Source organism: Neopelma chrysocephalum, unplaced genomic scaffold (assembly GCF_003984885.1).
Source record: "Neopelma chrysocephalum unplaced genomic scaffold, ASM398488v2 Primary Assembly neopelma1_98, whole genome shotgun sequence".
Taxonomy (NCBI): Eukaryota; Metazoa; Chordata; class Aves; order Passeriformes; family Pipridae; genus Neopelma; species Neopelma chrysocephalum.
This window is the reverse complement of record NW_020897761.1, coordinates 1626000-1642271: the sequence shown is the minus strand read 5'-3', so window position 1 is coordinate 1642271 and position 16272 is coordinate 1626000. Positions and strand designations below refer to the sequence as shown.

Below are 16272 nucleotides of genomic sequence, written 5' to 3'. Positions count from 1 at the left end.
CATTTCTAAATGTGCCCAGGCAGCTCTTTGGCTGTTTCCATGGCGATGAGGCAGCGTGTCCCGCTGCTCTCCCTTCTGCGAGCGCCTTTCCCAAGCTTCATAGGGTCTGACAACGCCGTGCCTGTGGAGCTCCCCTGCCAAAAACTTCCCTCTTGTCTGCTCAAGGCCATTCCCATCTGTTCCTTCCTGCTTCTCCCTGATTTTGGAAACACCTGGCTAGAGAGGGAATCCATCCGCGTGTTTGCTTCTCTGCCGCAATGATTCAGGCCAAGGAGGGATTGCTGCTGGTCCTACAAGTGGAGGGACTGGAGAGGGCAGTGCTTTCCTGCCTTGGAAAGAAGTTTTGGGTGATGGTAAGGGAGAACACTGGAGGGGGCAGGAGCACAGACAAAGCAGAAGGAAAGAAAATCCAGAGTTCTGCCTAGTCTCCCAAAAGAATCGGACTGAAACTTGGCACCACTGGCCCTAGCAACAAGTAGAGCAGTAAAGAATGTACAGCCTTGGTACAATGCAGTGCTTATTGAAGGAGATGGATGACAAGCGTGGAGGAACACTTCCCAACCGCTGAATTCAGATAGGTCTGTGTCACAGCTGAGTCTCTGGCAGCTCCCAAGAGCATTTCACTGAAAGTGAAAAAAAATAGAAGTCAGAGTTACAAAGCTAAAAGAGGCGTTCCTGCTATCAGCTGAGGACTAGCAAAAATGGGAGGTTCTGATGGAACTACACTGGGAGGTGAAGCAATCTGCAGGGCTTGCTGCAGTTGATCTGCCTTGGGCTGAGTTGATGTGGTTACAAAAACATCTTTGTGCTCAGCACTATTCCGTTGTTGGCCTAGTGCCTTGAGGCTTACATGCTTTGGAAATATGGATGAGGAGATGAAAACTTGAGCTTGTTTAAAGAATTTAAATCTGAAGATGGCAGGCCCAGGAGAGGGATTCTGAGTTCAGGCATGTAGGTCATGCAAGAGAGGTCTTGTCTTCACCAGCAAGTTAATATGAAATATAGTAAAAGTGTTCCTGTTAGTTCAACCCTTGCCCACACAAAAAAATCCCTCATTGCATAAAGTGGCTGAAGAAACATAAATTGACAAAGCAACCAGAGAACAAGGCAAACCTTGAGTGAATTCACTTCATCCTTTACCACTGCTCTTTCTCTACAGTAGTGACCCACGTTAGGGACCACCATCAAAACATCCATCAGTGCTCACTCCTCATAGTTTTTCCACTTGAACTTTCCTCAGTGGCTGCTGACTCCTTGCTTCCTAGTGGTGAGCTTATTCCCCAAGATGCAAAAGGCTTCCAGTGCCTACCACACCAATCACCCACCTTCTGTGCAGAAGTCTTGGGTTTATTATTTTGAAACTGTGTCTAACAAGACCTCATTTTCCTGTTGCCTGCTGATCAGACACCAAGTTATGGGAGAATCTCTGGCATGATGCTACTGTAGTCTATGATTTTCGGAGGAAGGATCCAGGCTGAAAGCTTCCTGGTGACATTCCAAGTAAGCTGTCATGAGAAGAGAATCCAACACCCAAGACCTCAGTGCTGAGGGAAAATCAGAGGGTTTCATCTACTCAGAGGAAAAGTGTAGAACTATAAATGCTAACTCAGTAACTCCCCAGGAATGAGCATGTGCCATGCTGAGACTGAATGCATCATTAGCAAATCCCTGAGGCCGGATCTCTATTTCAGACTGCGCAGTATAACAGCTCCAGGGAACGTACAACCAGAGGATGCTGATAATTTCACAGTTTCTGCTTCCCTGCGAGGCAAAAAATAGAAGTGCTCTGAAGCTCTTTCCCAGGAACACAGAAGTAACGTTTTCCAGGGCCATCAAAAGCAGAGGGAGATAGGTGTGTTCTCTGCAATCTGGGAGAAAGGGAAGCAAAATAATCTGCTAAAGGAGGCTCATGGCTGATCAGCAAGCTGTGTGGACTGAAGCTGTGGAACTGGTCCCTTGCAGAAGAGATGCTGGGGAGAGAAGGCTCAGGGAGATGGAAATCTCAGAAGCCCATACAATCCACAGAGGATTCACAGACACCATATCAGTGTCTCCCCTCACAGCACAGATTAATAATTCTTGTGTGTCTGCCCTTTATCACAAGCAACCCATGGGAAAAACTTGCAGGACAGATGACTCAAGGTAATTTTGTAGTGTGACTGCATCCTCAGAGAGAGCAGACAAAAAGGGAAAGGCAGACAGCCAGGCGGTCTCTCACACGCTGAGGTCAAATTCCCCTTTCTGTCACTCCCAGCTACAGGAAAGTTGAGGACGAGGGAGAGGTACCAGACACGCTCCCGTGTCTGCTGGCAGAGAGGCACCAGGCAGACAAACACACGCTCGTGTGAGCACAGCCATGTAATCTCTGCTATCAGCGAGACCATGCCCGGGTTTCACTCCTAAATGTCTCAACTTCTCTGCATAGCTCGGATTGCACAGTACATGCCTCGGCTGTGTGAGATGTGCTGCTGGCTCTGGGGAGGAATTATTTCAGGTTGGCTGCAGCTGGGAGCGTGTAGCATGACTTCAGGCCTCATTAGATGCACACTTGACAAGTTTTCTGCACAAACATGAAGGGAAGAATGGTTTTCTTAACAAAACAAGGCTTATACAGTTGTCCTATGTGTATGTGGAAGGGAGTGTCTGTCTGTCTGCCCCAGCTGTCTTTTACCTCCCAGTAACTTTTGAACCTGCTGGCCAATGTAATGCAAGTCAGATGGAGAGACAGAGGTTCAAGAAATATTCAGTTCCAATGGGTTCTGTGAAAAATTCAGCTTACTTAGAGGACAGTCTTAATTAATGCCCTGAATGGAAGAAACCTGCACATGAACTCAACTTCTATTGGAATAAGAATTTAAGTTGGCAGCAATTGCATCTAGTCCAGTCTCCTGCTCAAAGCACAGCCAGCTTCAAAGTCAGAGGAAGCTGCTCAGGGCCTCAATTTGAAACCTCCAAGGTGTCAGGAATCCACTCTGGACCTCAGCTTCACAAAACAAACATATAGAGCACAACTCGTGTGGCTCTGCCGATCAGGGAATTCATTTTCCCCTCTTTTAAAGAAGATTTAGAAGTGGCAGCCAGCGGTAAAGCCTGCAACAATCCCCACACCAGGCAGTCCGTAGGGCTCTGCTTATGTTAAATACATTTAACCAGCAGCCAGTTACTTTATTTTGGCATTCTGTGGCAGTTAATGATTCCAAGTACAAAGGTCAGCCTCAGAGACACAAGGCTTTGTGTATCCCATTGTTTGATTTACCAGAAGCTACAAGGGAAGGAGCACTGCTCTGTATGAGTGGGAACTACAAGCTACACATCCAGCCTGACAAGCTAATGAGAACAAGTCATTCATTAACAGGAGACTTGCTGCTAGGCAAACACACACAGCTGGTATGGGAGAAGAATTTGGATGTGAAATGAGACAGTGTAGCTGTTTTTTTCATAAGACATTTCCTATTTCAGCAAGTTTACAGTCTAAATAAAGACCACACAGAACACATTAAGAGTCTGATCAGAGAAGATTTGGGCTTATGCCTTTTCTGAAAGGTTTGGTAATGAGCAGAGAGGCAGAATTTGCAAAGAGAACAGAAATATTTGCGTGTTTAACAGAAGGAACAAGTTTTAAATATAAGTGAGATTTGATTACAAATGTATATGCTGCTCTCTTGGGTACCAGTCTATTCTGTGCACATACACATATTTACATTCACAGAAACATCTTACAAAACCCTGGTGCTTTCTTCTGCTTCAATTGCACAATTACATTTTTCTTTAGAGCAGTTTCACACTTCTGAGCATTTTTAAATGGAATAACATTAAAGTTGGAAGCTGAAAAGCATGGCTATTTAATAACTGTGTGAGGAAGGAACACACTGTCATTTGAAAGATAAAGTAAGCACTTACAATTCTTGCAAAATCAAATAAAAAATCCTGCCAAGGAAGAATCTATCTGGACACTGTGGAATGAAACAATAACAATATTTTAGACCAAACTCTGACTCCTAAAGTGATTTAATTATTTAGGAATATTACACAGAGCATGACACCATTCATGGCCAGGGCACAAGTGGTCCAGAGCAAGGCTGGATCCCTGCCATCCTAAACTTACAACACAGAGCACCAATCCTGCAAGAAGTTGTATCCTCAGGCTTCCTTACAAGATCAAAGACTACATTCAGAAGTGTGTACAGCTCAAAACAATACCAGGAGTGCAATCACAGAGGGATTCATTATTGTAACAAGGGCACCTTCAGAAGATGTGGTTTTCAGTATGATTTAGAAAAGGGAAATGAAGGTGCTGGGCAAGGTAGAGGGGAAGGAGGTATAAGGGGAGACCAGCAGATGAAGCAAAGAGCATGGAGAGGAAGCACTGCTGATTCCAGAGTCTTTTCCTACCTAAGTGACTCTATGATTCTAACTCCATCTTATTTTAGCTGCACATCTTAGAAAAACAAGAGAAGGATATTTTTTTTCTGACTAATGTAACCTTTATTTAGTTTTAGACTATCATGGTGGTTATGTTAATTCAAACGCAGCACAGTCATCATCAGAGAAATCTAAGATGGGACAAGGCTGCTCTCAGAGGCACTGATGGAGGTACTGCAGTACACTTTTGTGCTCTGAGGCATTTGCTCTCACTTAACTAAATGTCAGCTCTCTGGATACAAACCTCTCAGGGAGAGGAAACAGAAAACACAGGAAGAAAAGCTTCCATCTGCAAACTGAGAGAACCTTCTCATAATCCAATGAGCTACTAAGATTTCAAATTAGGAATCAAAAAATTAGGCTCCTAAAGATAAATTAAGGCAATCCTGGAACTCTGGTGGCAAAACAGTCCTATTGACCCACCTGCAGCTGAATGCCTAAAAGCCTGAATCATCACCAGCGCTGTCGAGGGACCTCACATTACCTCAGCAAATGTACTTTATCAGTGATCATTGTGCAAGCTTAGTACTAATTTGCAATTCCCAGCAGATGCAGAGACTTGTCATCATTTTTGTTTGGTAGAGGCAACATTTTCCACAGAAAGAGGCAAACAAACAACATTCTTAATGTTCTTATTAGCATACCCTTCTACAGCCTTTAGTGCCTGGAACAGATGCTTGGGAAGGGTGGTGCAGCTGTAGTACTTAGAGAAAAATACTGGACAGGAAAAAAATTCCTGAAGAAGTCCCATAATGTCTTTATTGCATCTCTGGCTTTCCTGTGATGGAGGCTGTGAAAGGAGATGGGTTACGCCAGGATGGGTACAGCTCCTGCAAAACCTCAGCACAGTCAACGTGCTGCTGTTGGCACTCGATAGACACACAAGGCCCAGCCCCACAGTTGTGATCCGTGAGGGTGCTTAGTTACACAGCATATCTAACCCAAAACACAGGGCCAAAGAAGAGGAGAATAGGGATGCCTGAGATGCTGGAGTGAGCTGGCTGTCTCTACACACAGACACACTCATCTTTTCCACTACAACACTCCGTGCCCAGGCCCTTTCCTCCCTCCACATGGAGTCTCTGTGGTTGGCATCGATGTTTAGACCAGTGGCAGTGTAAGAAGAGTGGTTTGGATGAGGAAAGTGCTGAAGCAGCAGCAAAGACAGAACAAAAGGTTGGCTGCCTGGAGGAGAGGGACGAGTTGGGTAGTGGGATGCAACTGTTGTGGGAGTGTGTGTGTGTAGAGTTTTTATTTTATCTATGGTGGAAGAAAGAACAGTTATTGACAGAGGAAACTTCATCTCTCAAGGCTGCTCGTGAACCCTCCTGTGCTCTTGGGCAAAATCTGTTACTTCCCCAGAACGCTTTTATCTTCACAGACTCTCACTGAACAGGCATGAGGGTACCCCACGCTATCCTGCATGCACTGTACACAAATTCTAATTTAAATCACAGTAATGGTTTGAAATAACTTTTAAGACAACACTGAAACAGTACCTATTGTGCCATGACAGATCTGAGCAGACGGGACATTTTAAGAGCTGTCAGTCAGAGATGAAAGAGTGAGCTCCTGTACATGTTACACCAAGGAATGACATCCGCCTGTGACACGGCTCAGCACTTACAAGCTTTCAGCACTTATTGCAGAGCAACTAACCTTGTGTCATGAAGCCTTTATCAGATTTTTAAATCTTTCTTTTTCATTTTAAAGCCTTTCCCCAAAAGCCCTGGGTGGCTGCACCCCAGAAACCCGGTGGCTGCCTGGTGTCAGGCAGGTGCAGCCTGGGGTGTTAGAGGGACACAGAGCAGCAATGCCCTGGGCCGTGTCTTGGACAGTGCCCATTGCCTTTGCAGACATCCCAGGGGAGCTACAGCTGTCCTGAGCTCCACAGCTCGTTCTAGCACTGCAATTAAAGCATAAAAATCCTGACATGCTATGCACAGGTATCCCTGACTCCTGAGAACCCTCCAAAGGCCTCTTAACAAATACCATAACTAATACATCCCTGGCCTAAACACCAGCCAAAGGTTTAACACAAATCTGTTTCTCTGTGGAGCTTTGATACACAGAAGGTATATGAGCTGGAAGAAGAGCAATGATTACTCCTAGAATTAGTTTTCAAGCCACCAGCAGCACACTGCTAGCTATTTTTTCCTAAGTTACAAACAGGAACTACCCAATTGACTCAACGCTCAGGCTCAGGAGTCTCCAGTTTATCCACAGGCTCCTTCTGGCACAGAAGCCACACTTAAGGCAGATGACAGCAGCATTCTCCTGACACATAGTGCTGAGCACGTAAGACTGCTCAGCCAGCATTTTTTGACTGTGATTTTTGGAGCACACTGTGGATGGGGAGCAAATGCATTGTCAGTGCTTATAAGAAGCTTCAAGAAATGGATATACCATTAATATTTAAAGTCAGTTTAGAGCTGTTTCTAGAAATACCACATTTCTTGTCAGGCACATGATTGTAACCTCAGTGCTGCCTTTGTTCCTTGGTCCTTTTTATCCCTTACTTGAACAGCTCATGAATGGCAGATTAACTGGAAGCCCAAAATCTCCAGCACAGTAACTGTTACTGATGCCTTATTAACTCACAGTGCCTGACCTCTTCAGAAGAAATTACCTTTGAGAAACAGCCTATTCCTGATGCTTACTGAGGCTGATAACATCACAGCTGATAATAATAGGTAGCATTGGTGCCGACTTTACCTCTTGTCTTTGCATAGTTAACCATGACACTGTGCAGTAACTTCCTAGCTCCTGCTGTAACAACAAGGAACATGTGGCTCAGTGTCATCGGTGACTCAGCAGCACAGAGACATTTTCAGTTTAGGGAGTTTCTTGTTTCTATCCCCACTGCTGTTCTAGCAGAGGTTCTACAAAGAGCAGTCACCAACCAGGGCATCCCCTGTTTATAGGACACCAGGAGACCAAGTAGGGCCCAATCTGAGGGTCTGGCTTGTTTAGCACAGAACCAGCAATGGCTGGGGCACTGGCTTTGAAGCTTTTTTTACAGGGTACAGCATGGTCTTAAAATACTATTATAAACAACAAAAAAACCATGCTGCAGCCCTCCTCTCCCTGCAACAGGCCTTCTCAGAAAGCCCCTGCCTGACCCCATCCCCAGGAAAGATGGTTCTGTGTGTCAGACAGGTTCCCTGCAGTCGGGCATTAATGTAACCCTCAGTGAGCTGCTTTATGTGCACAAGCTGGGAGAGAGAATGAGGGATTTCATGAGATCTGAGGAATAAGAGCAGTGTTTAAATCCAATTCTCCTTGGTGCACTTACATAGAACAGTCTCTTGACACTGGCATCTTCTTTTAAAATGCTAATGGCCTTCCTCTGGATAGTTCTTCACGAGCAAGTAAAAGGCATTAGGAAAGAAAAATAGTATTTCTGTTGATTTTTAACGAGTGGTTCTATCCTACGTGGCAACTGCAAATGGCATGAGGGAGTTCTGTGTTTGTTGTCTCTACAGTCTCCAGAGAACATATATTTTGTTTACAAGGCAAACCATTTATAAATGCCAAACCCTGCAAATTCTGGCTGGAACGAGACCAGGAAATATCTCCACTGCAGAGTTTACCCATGGGCCGGTTCTGCCCGGGACTGTCCATTCTGCAGGAACACCCTCTCCTCACATCCACATAACCGTGCCCGTACAAGGTCCCGGACTTGGCAACACCCCAGATGGTCCCAGCACTATTTTAAGAACTGTTTTGTTGTGTGTTATTAGCAAGTCTGTCTGTAATTCCTGATCTCCCCAACTTTCTTAGCCCATTAATTTAGTGAGTTAAGGCATTCCAGCCTGTGTCAGAGTACACGCCAGCCCAGTGGGATGAGCCCCCCCTAATTTAGGCAGAATTATTATTGCAGCAGGGTGCAGTTTGAGTACATGCAACAGTGTGGATGGCACCTCATGATCCTGGGAAGGTAGAACATGACCTTAGAATTCCTGTCACTGAAAGCTGACTTTCACAGAGCAATGAGAGGAATGTCTCCTCACCTTCCCACCCCAGGATGGCCACACAGAGGTTGGAAGCCGAATGGATCCAAGTGTTACCAAGCCAATTTGTCACTGTCACATCAGTTCTCAGTGGTGAAGGCATCCAAGAGGAGCAGCACTGTGGCTCATCCAGGATGAAGCAACATTGCCAAGGCATTGCTAAAATGGTTGCTAGCATAGAGAGTGAAATATTTCCAAGTGCTCAGGTCATCTAAACTGTGACAAGCACCATTATCTTTTGGGATGAAACCTCTTCCCTTCTGCTTTGGAGTGCCTTATGCTGATATTACAGAAGCTGAAAGAAGACAGTTTACTAATTAGTTACAGAATTGAGTGTATGTTCAACCACCCAATGACAATACCCTGCTGCCAACCACACCTGGCCACCAACATATGAGGTTACTCACACAGCAGTGCCTTCCTCCTCCTCCTCCATGCCCTTGGCCAGGACCGCAGGTCCCTGTGGAAGCCCAATGAGTCAACCTGGGGTCTGGTGACCCATGGAGATCACAGAATCACAGGATTAGGTATGTTGGAAAAGACCTCTGAGATATCAAGTCCAACCTATGACCAAACATCACCATGTCAACTGGACCATGGCACTCAGTGCCACATCCAGTCTTCGCTTAAACACCTCCAGGGATGGTGACTCCACCACTTCCCTGGTCATCCCGTTCCAATGTCTAATCACCCTTCCTGTGAAGAAATTGCTCCCAATGTCCAACCTCAACCTCCCCTGGCACAGCTTAAGACCACGTCCTCTTGGCCCATCGCTTTTTACCTGGGAGAAGAGACCAATCCCCACTTGGCTCCTTGCACATGGCCCTGGACAGATCCACCACTGCTCCCTCCTGGGAGCACATGGCCCTGACTTCACCACTCACACCTGCTCGGGTTTGTAGGTGAAGCAGACTGGCTGTATCCTACAGGGACAGCATTTTTCTTGGGCTGGGGCAGCCTCGGGGCCATGACCACTGCCTTACCCTGACAGAGTTCAAGAAGCCCTTGGACAACGCTCTCAGGCTCAGGGGGGGATTCTGGGGATGTCCTGTTCAGGGGCAAGAGTTGGATTCAGCGATCCTGATGGGTCCCTCCCAACTCAGGGTATTCTATAAGGAAGAACTTCTTTCCATTGAGGGTGGCAGAGCCCTGGAACAGGCTGTCCAGGGAGGGCATGGAGTCTCTCCTTCTGGAGACGTTCCAAACCCACCTGGACGCGTCCCTGTGTCACCTGTTCTAGGTGACCTTGCCTTGCCTCTCCAGAGATCTCTTCCAACCCTTACAGTTCTGGGATTCTGGGATTCTGTGTGCCGCGGCGGGCTGGGCTGGGCTGGGCTGTGGGGGGGCGGCCACCCTCCCTCGCTCCTTCCTTCCCTCCCTCTTTCCCTCGCTCCCTCCCTCCCTCCCTGGGCGGACCGGAGGCGGCCGCGGGAGCCGCTCCGTCCGCGCTCCGCCGGCGCTCTGTGGTTTAAGATGGCGGCGGGGGCTGCGGGGGCGAGCCCGTGAAGCCCCAGCGCGGAGCTCCGCGGGAGCCGCCGGGTCCGGCCGCGGGAGCAGCGGGACGCGCCTGCCGGGCCGGGAGCGGCGGGATGTGAGCGCGGCCCGCCATGGGGCAGCAGGTGGGCCGCGTCGGGGAGCCGGGCGCGGGGCTCCAGCACCAGCCGCCGCCGCAGCAGCAGCAGCCGCGGGGACCGCGGGGGAGCAGCGCGGCCAGGCCCGCGGGCCGCCGGCGGGAGGCGGCCGGGCGCTCCGCAGAGGGAGGATTCAATGTCTTCACCCAGCACGGTGAGCGGCCGGCGCGGGGGGAGAGGGGCGCGATCGGCCTCGCTCCCCTCCCTCTTTTGTTGCCGTGGGTTTACTGGCGGAGGGGAGGGGCGGGCGGGGGGAGCGGGGCACACATGGCCCGGGGGGATGCTCGCCCCGGCCGCCGCGTCCCGGGGGATGCTCGCCCCCGGAGGAGCTTTATCTCCCCGGAGCTCGGGACCGGCCACAGCGGGAGCGGGGTGGCACCGCCGGGGATCGGGACTCGCGGTGTTCGGTCGCTGTCACCGCGGCGGTTCCGAGCTCTGGTTTTGTTTACAAAGGTAAAGGTAACATGTGCTTTGTCTTCTTGTCTGTTTGCTGAGGCGTTTTGCGACTTGCCCTTCTAGATCTGCGAGTCTCTATATAGCTCCTGGCAGAGCAAACAATTTCGTTTTGTCTGGGGTGTTATAGCTGCCATCTGATTCTCGGTTGAAGTTTTTGCCTGTCCGCTTCTATTCTTATTGCTGTAAACCCATACGGGAAATGTTTAATGTAACACGATTCGTTTCTGTAGCCTCTTAGGAGGATCCTGCAACTTCAAATCCCGCTTTGCAACCACGTTTTTTTTGTTATACTTATTTGTGCATTATGTTAAGATGTTGCCAAGTTTTGGAAGGTATGATCAACTGAACCCTGTCTGCCTTGACAAGCACGTTGAGAATAGATGTGCGGATGCACCTCTAATCCTAAAGACCTGAGTCAGCTCTGGAGAGCTTGGCTGGCTTGGCTTTAGGTGGAGAGGGATGTCAGTGTTTATAAAGAAAGGCTGCTCCTGACAATACATGTTTTCTTTTGCTCAATACAATGAGAGTAGGCAAAAAGATTAAGGAACATGCAACCAACAGTCTAAAAGTAAATATCATATGCTGGGACTGCTGACATGTAAGTACCTATCACAACAAGAGCACAGCACTGAATCTGGTTCCTAAAAATCTCAGCGTTATCACAGCTTTGGAGTTCAGAGAGCGCTATCAGCTTTAGAACCAAAACAGAACGTGCTTGCTGAATGCCTGACCTACTATTACTACAATTAAAACTAAGAGTTGTTGTTTCATTACATCTTTCAACCTTACAACTTCACATTTTACTCTGCCATCTTTGTATTTTTGTACATTAAGAGGTACTTTGGCAAAAACATTCACGTGATAGACTAATGCTGCACAATCACAATGTCAGAAGATCTCAGAAGTTATGCACATACCCCACTTCTTCCAGTGGGGTAAGTCTGCCTGTAGCAGCAGAGCAGAATTGCTGTAGAGACTGCTAAGTGCACTCCTGCTCATGTCAAACTGTCTGTCTGTGTTTTGGTACCAAGATGACTCTTTAGTTCCTGCTCTCACCAGGCAAGGACAGAAAGGACATTTGTGGGAAGTACAGTACAGTGTGTGGGGATGTGTAGTGACTTCAGAATAACACAGTTGACACTGACTCAAGCACTTCTTTTAATTTCTTGCTGCGTGTTTTGGTAGTGATTTAGTTCAGCATCCTGAACAAATCCTTCCAGCTCCTCCCTCCACCCTACTAAATTTTTAAGTTAGAAGGTAGGGAGCATTATTGACATGCAGTGGCAGGGAAATGGAGAGGAAAAGGTTTCTTAAGCATGCATGCAGATCAAGACAAGTTATATGCCCTGCCAGCCCTTCTGCTCTGTCTTGCATAGAACTAGAAGCAAGAATAAGCCTGGAAAGCCAACACGCTCTGAATAAAACTGTTCAGTGCCATGTAAAAAGAACACTGCTCTGTGATAACAGTGATGGTATCTTTTAAAATAATTTCTCTACTATTTATATTGCTTAGGTTATCTGCCTCAGCGGTAAGATAATGGATACAATTTAGGTTTTTGCTGCTTCTGTTGTTGTCTATGCAGACTGTAAAGGAAGGTGTGTCAAAAATAAGATACAGTGTTTTATTCTGTTAAATTATGTAAAAGGGGCGGGGCTTTTTGGCAGTCCAGGTTTTGAGAATTTCAAGGCAGGCTTCAAACTCTTATTCCATCTTGGTGAATGCCTCAGCTATTGTAAATTGTTCCCTGATTCCATGCACATTTTACTAGGAATGAGTCAACAACTCAGTATTGATAATCTGTACTAAATGTCAGCCAGAGGTGGGTTTTTAAACTATTTTACCTATTTAAATGCTTGTCTTGGGCAATAACTAAAGATATATGTTCCTCAATCTGTAGTTCACTTCCTTTGTCAGAGAAACTGTTTCCTGTGATCCCGACTCTCCTTGTCCAAGGGAATTGCTTTCAACTTGTATTCTTATTTTTCACTTAATGACCTTGCTGCCCTATTTTATTCAACCTGGCTTTCTTTATGTGAGTTATACACTTCTGCTGCTGAGATGCTGTGGTTGCTGGTGATATTATTTGATCCAGATTCCTCTTTTTTAGTAATTTCTTTCTGAACCTGACCTCCCGTCCTGTCTCTAGGACATGTATTCAGAGTGTATGAAAAGTGATGGCAAAAGCACAGGGTTCTGGGTTAGCACTCTTGGACCAGTGACTAAACCAGCCAGTCACAGGATGAGCCTGGATTATCTCCCTTCCTTGGCATTCCTTCTCATGGATGTGAGGAAGACAACCTGTTGACTGTGTGAGACCCTTGCAGGTATAAATCCCTGCCTCAGCTCATGTTGGCACACTTCAGACTACACTGTGCCAGGAGCAAACCATGCTAAGTACTCTTGCCAGAGTTCATTTTGAAGGATTGCTTCTTCTGGGTTGTTTATGAAAAGGATGGAGATAAACAATGTTTTCACCCTCAGACCCATTTTGCTACAGGATTTTGAAGAATACCTCATATGAAATAAATGAAGTAAAACCCCTTACCTTAAGCTACTGGAAACCTGAGACAAGCATTTGTACCCAACTAATTTGAAGTGTAGATATCCTTGAAAAATTGAGAGGTTGAGTTGAGCCAGCTTGTCCCGAGCTTTGCTCTGTTACAGTTGTGTAGCAGAAGCTCTACAGGAGAAGCACTACAGGCACTCCCTACTTCAGGATGTATTCTTGGAGGAAGCAAGGAATTCGAAGATGTTTTCTGTTTTATGGAAAGAACAAAGGGATCTGTATTGTGGCAAGCCACTGTTCCCTCATGAGAACAGACACCTCGACTGCTGGGGCTTTGAGCTCACCGTGGTATTGAATTCTGTGAGCACTGCTATGAAATCGAGCAGGGAAGTCCTAAGCAAGCTGATACACCCCTGTCATCCATTAGCTGTGGAGCAGAATTCTCCAGGATGCAAAAAGATAATCATGGATTTTGCAGTCTTCTGCAATTAGCCCTTCAAACACCCCTTAGCAAGCATTCCTGACACCTAGTCTGTGACTTAAAGCAGGCAATGGATCATCAAGCTTGTTGGTTGCTATTAATGTAGTAGAAAGGAAGAGAGTAAACAGAAGGATTATTCACCACTAGTGTTCCCATGTACTCTCTCTCAGAATTCAGTTGTACCACAGGCACAGCAACTCCAGAGAGAAAAGCTGCAGCGAACACTAGTTAGGATCAAATTCTTACAGCTCAGTGCAACCAGAAGAGACAAGAAGTACTTGGTGCCATTATAGGATGAGCTTTCTTTCCCTTCCAGAGAAGGAACAGGGGAGAGAAGAAGGAAGTAGGTTATCTCCTTATCCCTTTCAGTAGTTTGTTTGAGGAAAGGGCTACAAGCAACAACAACCAACAACTTCCAAGTTGCATGGGCTCTACTTGGCTCCTCGTACGACCTTTGAAGAGTGACACGCTCTTAATTTGCTTTCAGAAGAGCACTGATAACGCCCTACTGTACCAAGATACTCTTAGGAATGGTGTTAGCATGCTTTTCATCTCTGAAAAGACTTGCTGAGTGTTGTAGAGCACATACTGCAGGAAAATCAGATTATTTAAATCCTGGCAGGGAAGTCTTTCCAATACCTGTTTGCAATACTGCTACTGTTGCCTTGGTGATATATTTTGGGGTAGTGGAAGGCTCTGCCACACTTGAGCTTTTGATCCAGCAGGCGCAGGACATTTGTTCCCTGTTTTGTTTTCTAGAGGAGGAGTTTAGCAACCTTTTACTATGTGCATCAAGGTCAGGCAAGATAAGCCTATACTTTTAAAAATAAAATTATCATTAAAGCTCCCCTAAGGCAGTCGGAGTGCTATGCCACATGATAAAAACATTCTAAAATAGGAAGAAGCATAAATAACACTGTCCCTTTGAAATTCAGTGAAACTGAAGGGCTGGATGCAGGAAAATGGAAAGAAGGAGAGAAAATAGGGTCAGTTTAACAACTGCACTTTGTGGGCTGCCTAAAATGTTCTTTATTTTTCATCCCAGTGAAATGCAGCAAGCTCAGGCCAGAACTACTTGCCCGCAGACTTTCCTGTCAGTAAATGCCCTGTGCAGATGGAATATAATCACTGTATTCAGTGCCTGACTTTTTGTACTGTAAATCAGAAATCTAGTGGGACCATAATGTATAAATAACTTTTAACTAATTATGTGGGGAATAAAGGATAGTTCAGCTGAGTGTCTAGAGGAACATCTCTTGCAGAACATGAAATTATAGACGTGTTCTCTGTTGCATCATTCTCCATGATATCTAAATTATTTCTGCAGATTCAGTTGCATTCAATATTGATTTTTATACCTTGTGTTAAGCTGAGATTTTCACTTACTGTATTTTGCAAATGAGAGGACTCTACCAACTCAACAGAAGGGACAATATAATACAAACTACTGATCTAATTCCTGCTATGTATTTATTCCCTATGTACTTTGCATATAGACAGGGAACACAGTCTAAAGAAGGTAAGACTGAAATGAAGTTACTTCAAAATGTTTAAGTCAGAACCAACTTAAAAATCAAATTTCAAAGCCCAGACAGATCTCCAGCTTCTCAGTTCTCCCCATGTAGCAGATGGTGTAGTACAAGTTGTTCTAGCAATATTTCACAAACTTGCTATTCCTTGCAAGAGCAATGTTTTGCAAAAAAAAAAATTGTGGGATTTTTTTTGGAAATAAGGACGTGGCCACGCGAACGAATTGGTGGGAAGCGAACGTGTAAGCTCTTGGACACGCAAGCAAATTGTTACAAGTGGCTTAAATCATCTTTTTTTAACCTAGCAGGACCGACAGCTCACACGATTAGAGGTGGGAGGCAGTTGGACTATCTCCTGGAGATGCTCTAGCACGGGTGGCTTCAGCAATATTTCATGGCTGCTACTAATTACAGATTCTGGGACAGCAAGCTTGAAATCATGTTTTCTCCTGTGTTCAGGAGAAGTGACCTGTTCTGTGACCCTCTTCAGCATATGTCATGTGTGTTTCTTGAAGCAGCCAGTCATTGCCAAAGTCAAACCCTACTTTTCAGATCTTTGTTTTATGGCTGAAGCTTGACAATCACTACTGCTATTTATTGTAGCCTGTTTTTCTTAGTTGTCATAGCTTAATGTTTCCAATATACTTACTATCCATAAACTATCTTGTAAATACTGCTGACAGCTGACTAATTCACACTCATAAGAAACTGTGTCAAAATCCAGCTAATATAAGCCAAGAGACAGCAGTTTGCACTTACTCCAGTAGGGATGTGTGTGGAAGTTATTACAAGTAATACAGTCGGGTTTTGTCTCGTGACTCGCTGAGCTTATTTTCATCTGGTTGTATTTCAGAAAGCCAAGGATGGGTGACTACAGACCAAAGCCTCACCTCCATTCTAACTGTTTCAGAGTCTGATATCCCAAATCCCTGCTTGCCAAGCTGTTAGGAGTGCTTTCACCAGCGTGTAATTATGAGTGATGTAAAGCTTGCACCGCAAGTGGCCCCTGGACTGGCTTTGCAGGTGAATCTGCAGTGTAGGCTTAGAGTTCTCTCCTTAACAGCAATCAGAAAAGTATTTACTGACAAAGAAATATTTCTCGTAGTTGTTTGGACCCCCAGCAGCATCTTCAGCACAGCAGGAAAGGAGCAAAACCTTGCGCTGAGTGGAGTAACACCATTGACTTGCTGAGTCTGAAGTCATGTGTGAAGTTCTCTCACCATTACTGCATCA

At 45.9% G+C, this 16272-nt stretch overlaps 1 protein-coding gene across 2 annotated transcripts in view; it reads left to right on the top strand.

Moving 5' to 3' along the window:
* The first annotated feature begins 9900 nt into the window (after positions 1-9900).
* Positions 9901-16272, top strand: part of ABL2 (ABL proto-oncogene 2, non-receptor tyrosine kinase) — a 44383-nt gene continuing 38011 nt past the window's right edge. For both annotated transcript variants that reach the window (XM_027694555.1, XM_027694553.1), the window contains exon 1: positions 9901-10220. In XM_027694555.1, coding sequence (XP_027550356.1) covers positions 10043-10220 — 178 coding nt within the window. In that variant the 5' untranslated portion in view covers positions 9901-10042. The remainder of the gene's footprint in view (positions 10221-16272) is intronic.